Genomic DNA, 18,469 nt, shown 5'->3' on the forward strand with positions numbered 1-18,469 from the left:
TGATATGTTATAGAATTGTTCGGGTAGCTTTCATAAACTAGTGCCACATTGATTTTTTTTTTTTTATTTCTGTGTGCCTTATTAGCTGATTGTATAAATGGGATGTAATACTTAATGCCTTACTAAAACTAACTTGTGAAAACAAACTTTTCATTTTAATGAGAGCCTGACACTGGGGAGGGGAAGGCAGTAAAAGGAAATTCTAAGCCACAAACATTCGAAACTGTAAACTTTTTACAGTTTAACTTGTAGTTGTGGGGCAGTTTCATTTCCTGTTTTTTTTCATTTTTGAAAGGGAAGTAGGCAATGCTGTGTCTTTTTATTTATTTAATGATTTTCTTTTCTTAACAGATTTGGGTATTTAAAAATCCTTGTACCATGTTAGTGTTGCTGCCACACTAGATTTAGGTTTCGGCTTCAATTCTACCTTGAATCGTCTATTGTGTAAAGTTTGTATAGTATGTCTAACTGTTAAAAGAGATGAAACAAAATTAATTCAACCATCTATCCATCCATTATCCAACCCGCTACATCCTAACTATAGGGTCATGGGGGTCTGCTGGAGCCAATCCCAGCCAACACAGGGTGCAAGGCAGGAAACAAACCCTGGGCAGGGCGCCAGCCCACCCAGACAAAATTAATTCATATCTTTAATTTGCTACTGTGTGTTTTGTAGCTATCAAGGATTATTGCAGTCTTCAATAAAAATTCATTCAGAAATGCGAAAGATTCATAGAATTAAAATCCAATCCAAAAGCACAGCTTCTAGAACTAAAATGAAAAGTGTTGTTAGAATTCCAAAGCTGCAGTTATGTTCCAGACATTCCCTAAAGTAATGCATTACCAGGATATTCTTCTGTGAAGTTAAACAGAGAAGCAGAGAAGGAATACAGACAAGTATGGACTCGAGCAATGGTTGTTCTAGCTTTGAGTACATTGCATATTACTTAAAGGTGAATTTCAGAAACCCAACAGGTCTGCTGACTCCACTGCTAATGTCTTTAAGAAATGTTCACTTCTTTAGAAGTTTGCACATTTTATTGTTATACAGAACTGAGTCACAGTCGATTTTATTTTTATTTTATTGACATTGTTTAACTTTAAAAGACTCTTTTAATGTCAAAGTTTAAACAGATCTCTGCAAAGTGGACTAAATTCATTGCAAATATAAAACCGTGTAATTGATTATTCATCCCCTTGGAAGTTGTAATAGTTCTATTTACCCAATGACATGGAGAGAGAAGATTTTGCTTTTTTTTTCTCTTCCCTTCAATATTTGTTTTATACTTCTTGATATAATCCCTCTCATATTTTGTGTGGAAGATGGATTCCAGCATGCTTGTGTTTTTAGAGTTCTGCCTGAATACTGCAGCCCAATTACCTTTATGCTGCTAATTTCCTGAAATGTATCACTTTTCATATATTTAGTGCTCTCTCAGGACCATCCGTCAGTCATTTTCCAACCCACTATATCCTAACTACAGGGTCACGGGGGTCTGCTGGAGCCAATCCCAGCCAGCACAGGGCGCAAGGCAGGAAACAAACCCTGGACAGGGTGCCAGCCCACCACAGGGCACACACACTAGGGACAATTTAGGATCGCCAATGTACCTAACCTGCAGGGAGAGGACCCAGGAAAAGAACCCAGGTCTTCTTACTGCAAGGTGGCAGCAGCACTACCACTGCGCCACTGTGCCACCCCTCTCGGGACTGTATGCCTTTTTATATATTTTGTTTGGATAGTTCAATTAAAAAAATAAAACGACAGACTTTCAAAAATGTCCATCATTGTTTAGGTTTGCCCATATGATAAATAAAATCCATCTATAATCTGAACCAAATTTTTTTCTAGCATACGATTGATGGGATCCAAATCATGTCCAGGTATCACTGAGCATAAAGCAGTAACCTTGGGTGGAGCATCAGTCCGTCTCGGCAAACACTCGTATCAGTTATAAACAAACACACTTGCATCATCCATAAAATCTGTATTCTTTATGAGGGATATCCAAATTGGAGTTTCTGGTGTGTGTTTATTACTATCTGCGCATTCACTGGGTATCTTTCTGCATGTTGCCCATCCTTACGCCCTACACTGTATTTGTGAGCGAGATCCAAATTTGGGAAATCTAAAGTGTCATCCTTAAGCCGTACACAGACACACATAAAGATTGGTTGAGGCAGCTGAAAAGGTTATTTTTAATAAAGAACTCTATCTTGAAGGTAAACGCAGGAAGTTCAAACTGCTTCTTTATGGTTAGTTCTCAACTCCTGTCCTTCCTGTGGTGGTTTGGCCCCAGTTGTCTTGTGCATTTCAGCACGTTCACATTACCCTAGGCCATGCATTTGGCTGCATCTGTTCTGAAATGAATGTCATAACTGTGTCTTTATTTTTATTGCAGTTTATTTTTCTTAAAGCTTTATGTAATTTTAGCCATCGTGGACACCTGACATGATCACTCTTTTAATGCAGTTAAAGCAAAAAGCAAGATGCACAAGAATGATTATAATGTAATGTTTTTTTCCCACAGGGGGATACAAAAAATGACTGCTGGATCTTTGCTCTTGCTATCCTGCTTGGCAGCTCTTTTGTTTATAACAGCCGGGGCACCATAGACAACCAAGCCCTGGAAAACCTTCAGTATCCTTTAATCTAAATTTTTGATTATTTAATTTTTCATAAAATGGTAACATCCCATGGCTTGCATTATCAGTATTGTTTGTTTTGTATTTTAGGCCAATGTGAGGTACTGGCTGTGCTCACTTTGTTCTATGCCCTCTGGTCTATTTGGGAGTCTCCGTGCCACACCCAGTCTTGTCCTGAACCTCTGTGTTTTAAGAGCTTATTGCATTTGTCACCAGAAAGAGGGATGTGTCACAATATAACACTGGAAAGCCGTGTTTCTTTGAGAACCCAGGCAGCAAAATGGCTGACTGTTTCAGTTAAGATTAGCAGCAAGCAGTCATTTGTTGGCTTGGGTAGAGAGCTTACTTATATAAAAGTGCCATGCACCAGACCTCCTATGGATCTTCTCAACTATGACACATCTCCGGTGTGACCACCAGGGGGCATCACTGAGCCCCTAAACCCCAGACCACACTAAGAGAGTCCTAGGTGCAAGTAAATATTTACTTTATTTAATTTACAAATGCCTTTTTCAAAATCCACATAACACCTTTCAAACCACAATAGCTCCTGTTACTCCTCTGAATGAGCTCTGCCTCCTGACTCTGACTCAGCTGGTGGAGGCTGGATGGCTTCCTTTTATGTTGGACACAGGAGTATTTCCAGTGCTAGGGTGTATAGTCTGATGGAAGCACTTTTGGATCAGCTGGAACCACCAAAGCATGGGGTCCTTCTTGCAGAAGCTTCTTCTACCAGCACCTAAGACCTCTGACAGGGTTGTCCCTCAAAACCACAAATCCCATGGATCCCTGTGGCTGGCCATACTTGGTTCATGCCAGCAGAGCACTGTCATCTATTATACTGGGGGGAAGAACTGCTGTTGGGGAACAAGGTCCCCCAGTCCATCCATAAATGTCTTCCCCGACTGGGGTAATACCAAACCAATCCCAGTCAGGTTATGCCTCCTTTTATGTTGTTCTTCCATTATGGCTTCCTGGCTGGACAAGGATCCACCTCATCCCAGTTTAGATGCCAGTCCATCTACCATGGCACTTACTGGTTATACTTGCTAGCTATACCATTGCCCTCATGCACCACAATGAATGATGATTCTCATTGCCAGAAATGACTGACAGCTTTGGAATGGACAAATTTTAATAACTGACCTGTCATGTGTGCACTTGTGCCCACTAATGGAATTTGCCTTATCTTAACATTGAAGACAGAAGTGAATAACTGATAATTAAGCTTACTTTTATTTATTTATTATTGTATGTTTGCACATTATGTTTGTTTAGTGATACAAAAAAGAGTTCTGCTGCCTTTTTCACATGCTGGATTATGTGAATTTCCCCTTGGGATTAATAAAGTTATCTATCTATCTATCACGCAGTTATTGAGCAAGATTACTTGCATTTTATATGCTTGTGTCAAGCATCTCAGAATGCTCCTCAGGCTAAAAGGCTCTGCACTTCTGTTTAATAACTGAACAGTTAACAGCCCAAACTTGTTCAGGCTAAATAACAGTGACTATATATAGATCATGAACTGCAGTTAGTCCTGGCACTGCCTGCCACAGATACCAACCAGATGAACATGAAAGTGAATGCCTGGAATGTTGAATTTTGAGATCTTTAGAAAGTAAAGTCATTGGAAATCTGAGTGTTCAGCTTCATATTCAATTTATACTATAGCCATATAAATATAAGTGGACCATCCAGATTACTACATCTTGGATTTTTTGGTTCTCTTTTATGATCTTTTATTTGCAGTCTATTAAACAATCTTTGTTTAACTAGCTAAAACAAAGTAAGAGTCCTTTCATCCACACTATAGAGACACACCAGTGAAAGCAGGAGAGAGGTTAGGAGCACGGACTGATACACTGCATTGCCGCACCCACCACACGACACGACAGACCAACTCAGGATCCAGATTAGGACCCGAGTGCAGCCATGCAACAAGTGGAGCACCACACTAGTTCAGATGGAGTGGAAAAGTGTGAGGTTTTTTTATAGTGGCCGGAATGCCAATTCTGCCACCAACCCCCAAGTTTTTCCCTTCAGGTTGGAGGGCCTACATGCAGGGCTGGATGCAGATTAACATCATACCCAAGATGGAGCAATTGCAGGGTAAGGGCCTTGCTCAAGGGCCCAACAGAGCAGAGTCCCTTTTTGCATTTTACGGGATTCGAACCGACAAGTGCAGATCCGTAGTCTCAGAGCCACCACTCCATCCCTAGTGAAAGCAGGGTTAAGTAAAAAATGATTATTGGAAGACAATACACCCAAAAAACCCTATATACATGATATCGTGCTGCAGCGCTTCCCTCCCAACACAAATCACGGCAAAAACACATAAGCTACTAATGCAGAAATCTGAGCAAGAAAAAAAAAATGTATTTGCAGTCCTTTAAATATTATCTGTACGGAATGTCGAGCTCAGTCTGCGGTGGGGAATGACCATACCTCCTATTCCGGGAAATGTATAGATTAACGGTTCCTTATGCTGGCTCATCAGGTCCTCTCCCGAATACCTTTTATCAGAAAGTAAAAATAATTCATCTTGAAATGAACCTGGGTTCACCTGATGTTTTCATGCAGTGTCAATCCTTTCCCTCCTGCCTTTTCCTGTGATGGTGTCCACTTCTATCTAGGCTTTGCGCTTCTCTTCCCATTTTTCCCGCCATCCATTTAGATACTGTTGGCTCCTCCCCGTACAGTCTGTTGGCCCTCTAAGCCAGGTGCTCCCCTCCCCCTGTACAAATGGCCTGCCTTACAAATTAAGCCATTCCACTAATAACAGGAATGGGAAAAGCTACAAACTCATAGTGATGCGCACACATTCCAGACGACCGTTACAATGTCACTTAGTAAATGTAGTGCCATTCATTCCTTCCACTTATCCTTTGTGTCTTTGTATGGGGGTATTAAAAAGAGTATCCCACTAGGGTGAACATTTCCTTAACACTGATGGGTATGTGACTGAGTTGACAGATCTGATCAAGGTAAAATCTCAGGCTGATAACGAGGAGGAAGATGACCTTCACTATGTCCGATTCTTTCCCAACTTTGTTTGGGCAGTGCGTGACTTCACTCTGGAGCTGAAAATTGAAGGCAAAGATGTTACACAGGACGAGTACTTGGAGAATGCTCTATCGCTCAAAAAAGGTATCTAATCCGTGTAGGATATAGAATTTTATAATAGAGTGATTAATATGTTAGTGTTTTTATGAATCACAATAAAAATATGGTATCTTCGTTTATTTGTTTTTTTATTAATAAGGACTTTTTTGCTTGTCATTATGATAGCACTGCTCTAATTTCTACTTGCAAACATTTCCATATACAGTATATTGTTAATATACTTAGGATATAAACATTTTGTTGTTTTAACTACCTTATCTATTTAGGCATAGGAAAAAAGGTGTCTGACTACAACCTTCCACGACAATGCATCCGAAACTTCTTCCCAACCCGTAAGTGCTTTGTCTTCGTTCCGCCAACTGCTCCAGAGAAGATGAAGAATATGGAGTTCCTCCCTGAGACAGAACTCTGCCCATCCTTTGTGCAGGCCACCAGAGACTTCTGCAAGTATGTCTTTCAGCAATCTGATGTGAAGAAACTCAAGGGTGGTCACAAAGTCACTGGGAGAAGTAAGTGCTCATTGGGCTTTCAGGCTTCTGTTCCCATAGTATTTTGGACATGTTTAGCATGTACTTTATCTAAACGATGGTACCTTTCAAAAAGTTCTCTTGAAAGTCAGGTTTAGGTATCATAGTTGCATACAATGTACCTGATCAATTATTTGAGGTGAAGAAATAAAACAGAAATTGGGTTAATCTTTTCATCTACTGGTTCTTTCATGGTTGTCAAAGGGATTAACCTGTACTGAAGAACAACTCTTCTCTGCACTTTTTCTAGTACTGCTATGTCTTTTTGTAGCGAACAGACCAAAATAGCACACAGTACTCCAAATGAGGCCTAACAAGTGCCTTATAAATCTTAAGCATAACCTCCTATGACTTGTATTCTACACATTGTGATATATAGTCTAACATTTGTTTAGCCTTCTTAATGGATTCCATTCACAACACATAGATGTGTTAAATTGCACTTATTTAAATATGCAATAATAAACTATTTAAAGAATGTCTATTCTGTACTTTATATTGATTGATCAATCACAAATGTGGTATTTAGAAAATATCAATTTAGAAGAATAGCAACATTTAGTACTATGAGAACAAGTAAGCTAACACTATATGATATGGCCATTTGGTAAAGGAGAGGAAAGCAAAGAGTTTAGAGTAGAAAAAGAACCTTTGGCAGGCCCGTGTCCCTTTGCAAAGTGTGACTTCTTACCTTTATGCTGTGTGTGCCACCATTGATCACAATGGCTCTCCTTCTCTCTGAGGTCTCCATTTATGTCCACAAGGCAGAGTGCTTATTAGCATTGCTTGTGGCCATGCAGCAATGAGGGGCATCCTAACCCATATAGTTAGGATGGTGCCTGGGCATTTCAGCCTCAAAACCAGTTTACCCTGGCATGTTTATTGAAATTTATTGATAGAATTGTTAATGTGTACCATTTGTATAAGGTGGTATATCTCATATATAGTAGACCCTTCTTTCACAGAGTTGCACTTTGTGGTTTGCACCTGCTTCTCTTAGCTAGCCAGAGTGCGTGTAAAGCTGATTTCTTTCACACAACACAAGGCTCCAAAAGGCTAGAAATGGTCCTGTTAGGAAGAGTGGCTTGGCCAAAATAACGGTAGCATTATATGGTTGAAATGCATTTTGACACAGCAATTTATGAATATTTTCTACATGTGTAAAAATGCACTTTTGTTTTTGGAAGTGTTTCACTTGCTTTCTTCTACTTCTTTCGGCAGCTCCCGTTAGGGGTCACCACAGCGGATCATCTTCCATATTTTTCTGTCCTCTGCATCTTGTTCTGTTACACCCATCACCTGCATGTCCTCTCTCAACACATCTATAAACCTTCTCTTAAGCCTTCTCCTTTTTTGTCATGCCTGGCAGCTCCATCATTAGCATCCTTCTCCCAATATACCCAGTATCTCTCCTCTGCACAGGTCTAAACCACACATCTCGCCTCTCTAACTTTGTCTCCCAATCGTCTAACTTAAGGTGACCCTCTAATGTACTCATTTCTAATTCTGTTCATCCTCGGCATACCCAGTTCAAATCTTGGCATCTTTAACTCTGCCACCTCCAGCTCTGTCCCCTGTGCCACCGTCTCTATCCCATATAACATAGCTGGCCTCACTACCGTCCTGTAGACCTTCCCTTTCACTCTTGCTGGTACCCGTCGGTCACAAATCACTCCTGACACTCTTCTCCACCCATTCCACCCAGCCTGCACTCTCTTTTTCACCTCTCTTCCACAATCCCCATTACTCTGGTTCACTTGCTTTGTATCACAATAATAATTATTATTTATTTATAATTTATTTATATAACACCTTTCCCATGCTCAAGAGCTCATGACAATTTTGTCTTTGCATGAACTATGTTCATTTTTAATATAAGTGGTTAAAGTACAGTTTCACCCAAAAGCGGCAGTCTAGTTTGCATGACTACATTTCAAGAGATCACCTTGGCCACCTATGCAAAACACTGAGTTCAGACTATGCTTTTGACCTACACTTATAATGAAATGCTTTGAGCTGACCATAAAATGAAATTAACTGGACAGAGATAATAATGGTAACCTTGGTACGTGTGCACTGTTCAAGCATTCTAAAAACACCGGAATATTGTTGTAATTAATAACACAAGCAAACACATCAATTTTATAGGATCAATTATTAGTCTTCCTGAAGCGGGGTGTTTAGCAAACACCCTGCGTTGTCTGTAATGTTGTGAAAGTTAAGCAATGCTGGTGACGATCGCTAGAGGAAAATTCAGACCTGTTCAGTTATGTGAGCTGCAGAGTTGCAAAACCACAGGAAAAATGAAATGTGAAACAGGCCTTTAGAGCACTGATGTTAACACATCTCACCATGTATAGGAATGTAATGCTCTCCATAGGTTACTGATTAATGCCTTAGGCTAGGATTTGGAGTAGGGCTGTCAAATTAGCCAAAGCTGAAGGCTTTAATATTCATATTAAAAACAAGTAAATATTCAAATGTGAGTTAAATTCTTGATGCTTGGTGTTTTATTTTGTATTTTGTTCCTTTTATGTATATTAATACTTTTTACAGACTTATGCACTTTTGCTTCAAAGATGCACATTAAAACTCAAAGAAATTGGACACTTGAAAACACCAAAATGGGACTCTGTGTATGCAAAAAGTGACAATCAAAGAGAAAGCTGAGCAGGGAACCCTTCATACCACACAATATACTTAATATACTTACCATTACACTTAATATACTTACCATTTTACCAACAGGACAATGCATAATTCAGAGCTTTCTAAACTAAGTGTTGCAACACCTTGGGGTGTCCTTTAGGAGGTGTCACAACCATAATGATGTGTATTTTGTTTTACATTTTCAAGTTAAATTTCAACTTTGAATATAAAGCAAGGAAACCTATAGCAAGGATGTCAAATTAACCAAACATGAAAATTCAATGGTCTTCTATTGAAAATAAATATATATACAGTGGAACCTCGGTTTGCGAGCATAATTCGTTTCGGAAACGTGCTCGCAATCCAAAACACTCGTATATCAAAGCAAATTTCCCCATAAGAAATAATGGAAACTCAGATGATTCGTTCCACAACCCAAAACTATTCATATAAAAATGATTAATACAAAATATAAAGTAAAATACATAATACAAATTAACCTGCACTTTACCTTTAAAAAGAATCATGGCTGGTGTGAGTTTCTAAACTCATGTGGGATTCCACCCAACAGGACGACACGCGGAACAGTGTCCCAAAGCAATCGCAGTCTCCCAGCGCTGTATAAGCGCATCCAAAAAGATCGCAGACATGCTATAAGCGCCTGTCGTCAATGGGTCATACAAGGAACATTATAAAGATCCCACTGCAATAAATAACAGCGCTGTTGCTGTTTCAAGCTGAATAAAGCTAGTGTTAAAGTATTGAGACTCAGCTTCATGTTTTGGGGAGCAAGATGGGGACTCGCACTTCACAGCGCACACAGTCACAATGCTGTAGTAAACAGAGAGACGCGCTGGGCGAGCGAGATAAGGAGAGAGAGAGAAGAACCATCAGCTCAGTTGTGATCACATGACGCTCAGCAGACAAAGTGTATCCATACTGCTCGTATTGCAAGACATCGCTCGTTTATCAAGTCAAAATTTATTAAAATTTTTTGCTCGTCTTGCAAAACACTCGTAAACCAAGTTACTCATAAACCGAGGTTCCACTGTATTTGATTGTTGCATAAATACTCTGGGTGTGTTATATACATTTGTTTTTATATATCTTATTATTATTATTTGTACTTTTTTGTTCATGGATGCATCTGTAAAGCATGACATACTTATGACTCATGCACAGTTGTTTAAAACAGATGAAACAAAATCCATCCATCCATTTTCCAACCTGCTATATCCTAACTACAGGATCACGGGGGGTCTGCTGGAGCCAATCCCAGCCAAAACCGGGTGCATGGCAGGAAACAAACCCCGGGCAGGACGCCAGCCCACCGCAGATCAAACAAAATAACATTTCAAAATATAGCCCTTCACAAAAGTAGAATTCTTTACAAGCATAAAGTGAAGCGTCCAAACTGAAAGAGCAATGGGGTACAGTTTGCACACAAAAAATAGAGAAAATTGCTTACGATTTGCTTGCATTTAATATATTTGAGCAAAATAAATAAATTAATTAAAGATGGCCAGTGGTCTAAATTTGTGGGTCCTCATTTGACTCAATAATTCTCAGCACGGGACACCATTTTAGAGCAGTGACTATTTAAGCCAGTGGACAACAGATAACATATGGGACTATGTTCTAAAATAATGGAGGACTGGTCTCATTCAACTTTACAGCTACAAAAATGTAAAACCGGTGACCTTATTAACATATTTTTCTTAAAATCTTTTGTTATGGGCGGCACAGTGGCGGCGCTGCTGCCTCGCAGTCAGGAGATCCGGGTTCGCTTCCCGGGTCCTCCCTGCGTGGAGTTTGCATGTTCTCCCCGTGTCTGCGTGGGTTTCCTCCCACAATCCAAAGACATGCAGGTTAGGTGGATTGGCAATTCTAAATTGGCCCTAGTGTGTGCTGGGTGTGTTTGTGTGTGTCCTGCGGTGGGTTGGCACCCTGCCCAGGATTGGTTCCTGCCTTGTGCCCTGTGTTGGCTGAGATTGGCTGTTCTGATTCAGCGGGTTAGAAAATGGATGGATGGATCTTTTGTTATGTTTCTTTAGCAAATTTGTCCGCTGTTTCAACCGTATTTTATTTATTTTTGTTGCAGTACATAATGATAGCCATACAGTATTGAATTAATCCTTATTAGTTTAAAAACACTATATTTGTTCACAGTAGATTCAGTAGTACAACTTTAACAGTCTTTTGTTTAATGTTTCCATTTACAATTTTAATATTTTTATTTTGTCACTGGTCTGCCAAAATTAAAAATTAAGTCACTGATTGAAAGTGATCTTTATGCACATTTGATTTTTTTTTTTTATTAAAATGTTCCGAGGCAACACCAGCAGACCATTCTATTGACTACCAAAGAATCTTTTGGTTGAAGCAGTGAGGCCAACATTAATGTTAATTGCACAACTGTAAACATCTTCTCTTTTCGCAGTGCTGGGCAGCCTGGCTACCACCTATGTTGAAACTATCCGAAGTGGTGACGTTCCGTGCCTTGAGAATGCTGTGATTGCCATGGCGCAGATTGAGAATGAGTCTGCCACAAGGGAAGGGCTCACGGCCTACCAAGAAGGCATGAAGCAGTCCCTCAATTTTCCAGAGACGCAAGAGGAGCTCTCTCAGAAACATGCACACTGGGAGAAGCAGGCACTGGAGATTTTCATGAAAAGATCTTTCAAGGATGAGAACCATGAGCATCAGAATAACTTGGCGGTAAGCACTCCTCATATGTTCAGCAAGTTAACTGAATCGAAATGAGTTTTAGCCTAATGTTAGTCTCTTGTCGCTTATGTATCAGAAATATCAAAAAAATAAGGTTTTTCTCCATTTTGTTAATTCATGTATATTCTATACGTTGCAGGTTTTAAGTATGGGAAATGTCTTTAAGGAAGAGTAGAAGGCACAATGTTAAGAATTTTTCAAACCTGTGTTGACCCAAACTTTGTAATTTTATTGCACTTAAAGGACCTTTTAATTTGTCATTTTCTCCTAACCTGGGTATGTTTAAATGTTTTTGGATAGAAGCAATATGAATAAATAGAAATACATTTTGAGACCAAACTTTTTTTTTCCAATGTATTTTAAAATAACTTGTCTCCTAGTGTCATGACAGATGCAAAGTGAATTTCTAAGTACATAATAGATTTAATATGAACTCCTTGATATTAACTTCTGTTAAATTTGGTGAAAATATTTTACTGAACGAAATGGGGACCATCTCAACGAGACCATACTGATGTAAAATCCCCATCTGCTTGATTTCACCTTTAGCATGCTGTATCATTATCTGGATGGACAGTCATAGGGAATCCTCACTAAAATGCACAACCAGAAAAGCAAACCGAGCATAGGACTTGCACTCTTTTCTCTCTATTATATTAAAATAAACATTGGGACGAGACGAGACCTGTTCAGAGAGACGAGACGTGACCTTCTCAGAAAGACAAAAGACACTTTCACGTCCCGCAAGACGAGACTTTGTGCTAAGAGATTTAACCATGCCCGGAGCCGGAAAAAGACAAAGAGTAGATGACAAAGTAGAACGTCGTAAAGAATTCAAAAACGTTGGTGCAATACACAGGCAGAGCAGGTTAGACAAAATGGAAGTAGGAAAATTTGAAAGTCTCAAAAAATGAGAGTAAAGATCGCATTAGCGCAAACAAACGGAAAATATTACTCTGTGAAATAACGGAACAATGAAAAGAGATTGCATAGTGTTTGAGGGTGTCTGGGGGAGAAGAGAGACAAGGCAGTGAGACAAAAGGACAGCTGCTGTATAGGATTTTAAATGTTTGAAGCGCTGCACGAGATGCAGATCACACGGCACGGCAACAGCAGCAAGCCAGCAGCTGATTGAGCAAAGAGGAGGTAAAAAAACTGTATTTGTTTTCCATTTTATCACCATTTAAGAGGGGTTTCGGAGGAGCGACCACGCCTCCTTGGGTGCATTTATCCCCCCTTTTCACAACGGTGCATAGCATTTATTTTGGCGAACAAAGCCCCCTGGTACTATTAATTGTAATGTTAAATTCCCACAGCTATTTTCTTCCAGGTTGACAAAATGCTTTTATAAGATATCCTTGTTAAAACACCCATAGGCCTTTAGCACAGTTTCTTATCTGCTTTGCAGATAACTATTTTAAAGTGTTTTCAGGTGCTAAGAGCTATAGTTCATCTCTCCAATTTTAACACTATCTTATTAGATAGTTTACACAGTTAATTAATTCTGTATTTGCTGCATTATATGAAACCCATCCTAAGATATTATTTGGGGCATGGGCTTAAAAACTGACGTTCACAATAACTGTTCACACACTCTGCTGACTCTGAGAACATCTCTTAACCGTGCTAAAAACAGAAATTGTGATAACACTCTCACACATCAAATTCAGGGTGTCATTGGTGCCTATCCTGATGGGATCAGGTGCAAAGAAGACCCTAACCCTGCATTGAGGTGCTAGCCAAGTGTAGAGCCCACTTAAGGACAAACACCCACACTTGCTCATATTGGGCCAATTTAGAAACACAATAAACAGATCTTTGTGATGTGGGAGGAACACTGGAGTCCCTGGAGAAAAACAACTGAAAAAATGTGCAAATTCCACAAAGACAGTGACCGAGTTCAGCAGTTGAATGAATGATGCCAAGTGTGTGACATGGCAGCACTAACCACTGAGCCACCAGGTCACCCCACTAAACATGTATTATTATTATTATTTATTTTTTACATTCTACTTTTACTTAGGTATCATAAGAGTACAGTTGTTAGAAGTTCTTCTTCACTGATTCAGCACCATTCCTCTGATCCTATGCCCATTCATTGTCTGTGTGGAGTTTGCTCACCTTCTTCTTATCTGCTCAAATTTTACTCCAGCAATGCTAAAAATTTTAGCTTAGGTAAATTGGTTAGCAAAGCAAGTGTGGGTAGGTGCACCAGTGGGCCCTGCTATGGATTGGAAAATGTTTACGACATTAAAGGTTAAAACTCCCCCAATAACTCATTCATTTACTTTGATTAAGTGGGTTTGAGAAAGAATACAGTTCTACGTATAACTCAAAGTGCTATACATTACTATAACATTGATCCACCAATCTGTTTTCTGATCCTGCTTATTCCATTTTTGTGCTGCGGAAAGCCTGTCAGTTTTGGATGTGTGGAGTACAAGGTATGAACCTCCCTTGGTTGGAGCACAACTATCCATTATAGAACACCATAGTCCAAGTCCAAACCTTTCAGAAAGAGACCAGTTAAGTAATTAAGTGTCACCCTCACACTTGCCCACATGTGTTTTTTTTTTTTGTGATGTGGGAGGAAGACTGAAGAATTTGAAGGTTGGGGATTTAAATAGGAGAACATGTCCAACCTTTACACAGTAAAGTAAAACAGTAACAGTAAAACATTTTGAACATACAGTAGACTGAAATCTGTAATGATATAATGCTCTCAAACACACTTAATCCAGTTCAGGTGATACTATCGAGTCCAAATCCAGTACAAACTTTGGACAGAGATGCCTGTCATTTGTAAAAACTGATAGGCAATACATCCAGCCTGCTATATCCTAACTACAGGGTCACGGGGGTCTGCTGGAGCCAATCCCAGCCAACACAGGGCACAAGGCAGGAAACAGACCCTGGGCAGGGAGCCAGCCCACCGCAGTGACAGGCAATAATGGTTCAAAATATCTATAGACAGCTTTTAATAAATTAGAGCCTAGGATAGCATTCATTTGTTAGGTAAAGGCTAGCAGGACAAAATGTCCGTCTTTAAAGACTGAATTTCATTTTGGCCAAATGGCCACCCAGTTTCTCTTGGATTGCTCTATATTTTGCTGTTCTATAACTTGTAAAGAAAGTACAAACAAGCATAAAGATATGGGTTTTCCGGCCCCGTATGCTGAAAAATAATCCACAATAGTTTATGAAATATCACGGTCAAAGTCATGAAATACATTCAACAGATTTGGCAATTGCAAGATGGTGTCAGAGGAGTATTTATGTAGGAGGGGCCGGAAGTGGAGGAATGCTGGGTAGGAGCCATGGTGGATGATGGGATCAATGACGTCATGTGTAGAGGACAGAGGAAGGGTGTAAGTAGTGTACTGCGGGAAACTGTAGGAGGCAGGCTCATGGCGGCGGTGTGTCTTTTCTTCTGTAAGAAACAAAGAGAGAAAGGTTAGTACCCTGCCACTCCCTCCTGGCGTATGTCTTTCCGATTGTATTAAGGTCTGTCTGTGGCCCCCTACTCGCGCGTGCGTGACACGACCAACCTTCAGCCCAGACTCATCAGGTCGGGCGGACCAAACCGAGAGGTCGTGAATACGGGAGAGGGCATCGGCATTGGCCTGAAGGTTGCCACGACGATAAGTGACGTGAACTTGTATGGTTGCAAATCCAGAAACCACCTGGTGACTCGGGGATTCGACTCCTTATGTAGTGCCATCCAATGAAGAGCAGCATGATCAGTCACCAGAGTGAATTCGTGACCCAACAGGTAGTAACGTAAATGTGTCACCACCCACTTAATGGCCAAGGCTTCCCTCTCCACTGCCACATACCTGGTCTCATGGTCCAGCGGTTTCCGGCTCAGGTACATTACGGGGTGCTTGACACCATCGATACTTTGGGTCAACACGGCACCCAGGCCTGAGTCCGAAGCATCGGTCTGGAGAATAAAAGGAAGAGTAAAGTCAGGGGTTCGCAATATTGGTGCCGATGTCAGGGCCTTCTTTAAGTCACTGAATGCTCGTTCTGCCTTGTCGTTCCATACCATGTATAAGGGAGCGCCCTTTTTCGTTAAATCAGTCAAGGGTGCTGCTCTTTCAGAGAAGCGGGGCATGAACTGACGGTAGTGCCCCGCTAACCCCAAGAAAGCCTGCACCTGTCTCTTGGTATTCGTACAGGGACATTCCAGGATGTCTTTAATTTTTGAACATTGTGGTTTCACCTGTCCTCGTCCCACTAGGTAGCCTAAATACTTGGCCTCCTTTAGACCAAAGAAGCACTTACGGGGGTTTATGCGGAGGCCAGCCTTTGCTAGTGTCGCAAGGACAGCAGATACCTGCAATAGATGCTCCTTCCAGGTGCCGGAATAGATGACTACGCCATCCAGGTAGGCGGCACTATAGGACTGGTGGGGCTTTAGCACTCTGTCCACCAGACGCTGAAAGGTTGCTGGGGCCCCGTGCAGTCCAAATGGGAGGCTCTTATATTGCCAATGTCCACTAGGGGTGCTGAAGGCAGTTTTCTCCTTGGCAGATGCCGTTAAGGGAATTTGCCAGTACCCTTTTGTCATGTCAAGGGTAGTCAGATATCGAGCTGTACCCAAGCGTTCAATAAGGTCATCTTTCCATGGCATCGGGTAGGCATCGAATTTAGAGACCTGGTTAAGACGTCTAAAGTCATTACAGAATCTCCAGGAGCCGTCTGGCTTAGAAACAAGGACAATAGGACTGGATCAGGGACTTTGGCTCTCTTCAATAATATCCATGTCCAACATCCATTGAACCTCAAGTTCCACCTCGGCACTATTTTGCCTCCGGGAGTCTGTAGGGTCTCTCCCGGACTATAACTCTGGGTGCTGTGACAATATCGTGCACAATCAGTGAAGTCCGGCCTGGTGCCTCGCTCACTACTTCGGGAACAGCTAGGATTGCCTGGGTTAACTCCTGCCACTAAAGGGGTGTCAGCTCATCACCGAGGTTAAGGGCAGGTGTGCATGCAAATAGGGAGAGGGGTCTATGACTGTTGGGAGACTCCTCCCTGTCTTTCCAAGGTTTTAATAAATTTACATGGTAGATCCTCTTGCTCGGCCGACGATTTGGTTGTTTAACCAAATAATTAACGAGCCCCTTTCTCTCTTTAACCTCGTAGGGTCCTTGCCAGTGAGCCAATAATTTAGAATGGGAGGTAGGAACAAGCACCATCACTTGATCCCCCGGGTGGAACTTCCAAGTACCGAGTTGCGATTGTAGCAGCGAGTCACATGGTCCTTTAGTAGTGGCCTAATCTTATTGAGCCTGTCGTGCAGTTGCGCCACATGCTCTAGTATATTGGTGGAGGGTAGGGCCTCTGCCTCCCAACCTTCTTTTATTATATCCAATAGTCCTCGGGGTTGTCGTCCATATAATAACTCAAAAGGGGAGAAACCTGTAGAGGCCTGGGGTACTTCCCGGTAAGCAAAAAGTACGAATGGTAAGAGCTGGTCCCAGTTTCTACCGTCCGCGCTGACTACCTTGCATAGCATCTGTTTAAGAGTCTGGTTAAAGTGTTCTACCAACCTGTCTGTTTGCGGGTAATAGACAGACGTCTTCAGGTGCTTAATACGGAGTAACCTGGCAACCTCCATGAACGTATCCGAGGTAAAGGGTGTACCCTGGTCTGTGAGGACTTCTTTAAGTATACCCACTCTAGAAAACAGGTGGACCAATTCCTGTGCGATATTTTTTGTATTAGCGGAGCGCAGGGGAACCGCCTCTGGATATCGGGTTGTGTAATCAACCATGATCAATATGTATTTATGGCCACGATTTGAGGGTTCCAGGGGTCCTACCAAATCCACCCCTATTCTCTCAAAGGGAACATCAATCAGAGGTATGGGAACGAGAGGAGCACGGTCCCTCCTAGGTATCTGGCAAATCTGACACTCCGGGCAGGACTGACAGAAACACCGGACCTCCTCATTGATCCCGGGCCAGTAAAAACGGAGTTTTATCCTCTCCAAGGTTTCTCGGCCCTGAGGTGGGCGCCTAAGAGGTGAGCATGAGCTAGTTCGCATATCTCCCGCCGGAAGGTACGCGGAACTAGCAGCAACTTCCGCACCTCGCCCTTGTGGGCCGCAACTTGATATAACAGATCGTTTTCCAGGACAAAAAAGGGCTCCCGTGGCATGGAATCGTCAGCCTGTCGGCCGCCGGGGACAACAATAGCATTCCGGGCGAACTTCAGGGAATCATCATTCCACTGTTCTCTTTTAAATGATGCAGGTGTGGATCGAAACTAATGATCCAGGCCAATCAGAGGATCTTGTGTATCGGTGACAGGAAGGGTTCCCTGGTTCGTGCCCTCCCCGGCGGATACTTCCGGGTCATGGTCCGTCGCCGGAGAAGCACCCCCCTGGGATCCTGCGTCACTGGTGTCCGCCCGAAAGCACGGTGTGTGGACCGCGGTAAAGGGAGCCCCGCCCCTTCATAACCAGACCCAACGAGGCCCCGGGAGTGGTGTGTATTTTACCGCAGATATTGTGCGACCAGTCATGTCCCAAAATCACCGGAAAGGGGGGTTCAGGTAACACAGCCACCGGCAAATGAGTCAAGTCCCCATTCCATGCGATATAACACTCTGCGGAACAGTAAGACCTGGTCATCCCATGCACACAAGTGACCTGTAGGTGCTGGTTTAGCCACTTTCACTGTAAAGCATAACGGCAAACCACAATGGTTATGTTGCTGCAGGAATCAAACAAAGCCACCACCGAGTGCCCATTTACTAAAACCACTCCCGTATTAGGACTTGCC

At 41.8% G+C, this 18,469-nt stretch overlaps 1 protein-coding gene across 1 annotated transcript in view; it reads left to right on the forward strand.

Annotated features, from left to right (window-relative positions):
- Window positions 1-18,469, forward strand: part of LOC120541724 (guanylate-binding protein 1-like) — a 40,347-nt gene that overhangs the window by 1,485 nt on the left and 20,393 nt on the right. The window contains exons 3-6 of the mRNA XM_039773620.1: window positions 2,532-2,641; window positions 5,603-5,796; window positions 6,039-6,281; window positions 11,389-11,666. Of these exons, the coding sequence (XP_039629554.1) occupies window positions 2,532-2,641; window positions 5,603-5,796; window positions 6,039-6,281; window positions 11,389-11,666 (825 nt within the window). The remainder of the gene's footprint in view (window positions 1-2,531; window positions 2,642-5,602; window positions 5,797-6,038; window positions 6,282-11,388; window positions 11,667-18,469) is intronic.

This window comes from Polypterus senegalus, chromosome 12, assembly GCF_016835505.1.
Source record: "Polypterus senegalus isolate Bchr_013 chromosome 12, ASM1683550v1, whole genome shotgun sequence".
NCBI classification, from domain to species: domain Eukaryota; kingdom Metazoa; phylum Chordata; class Cladistia; order Polypteriformes; family Polypteridae; genus Polypterus; species Polypterus senegalus.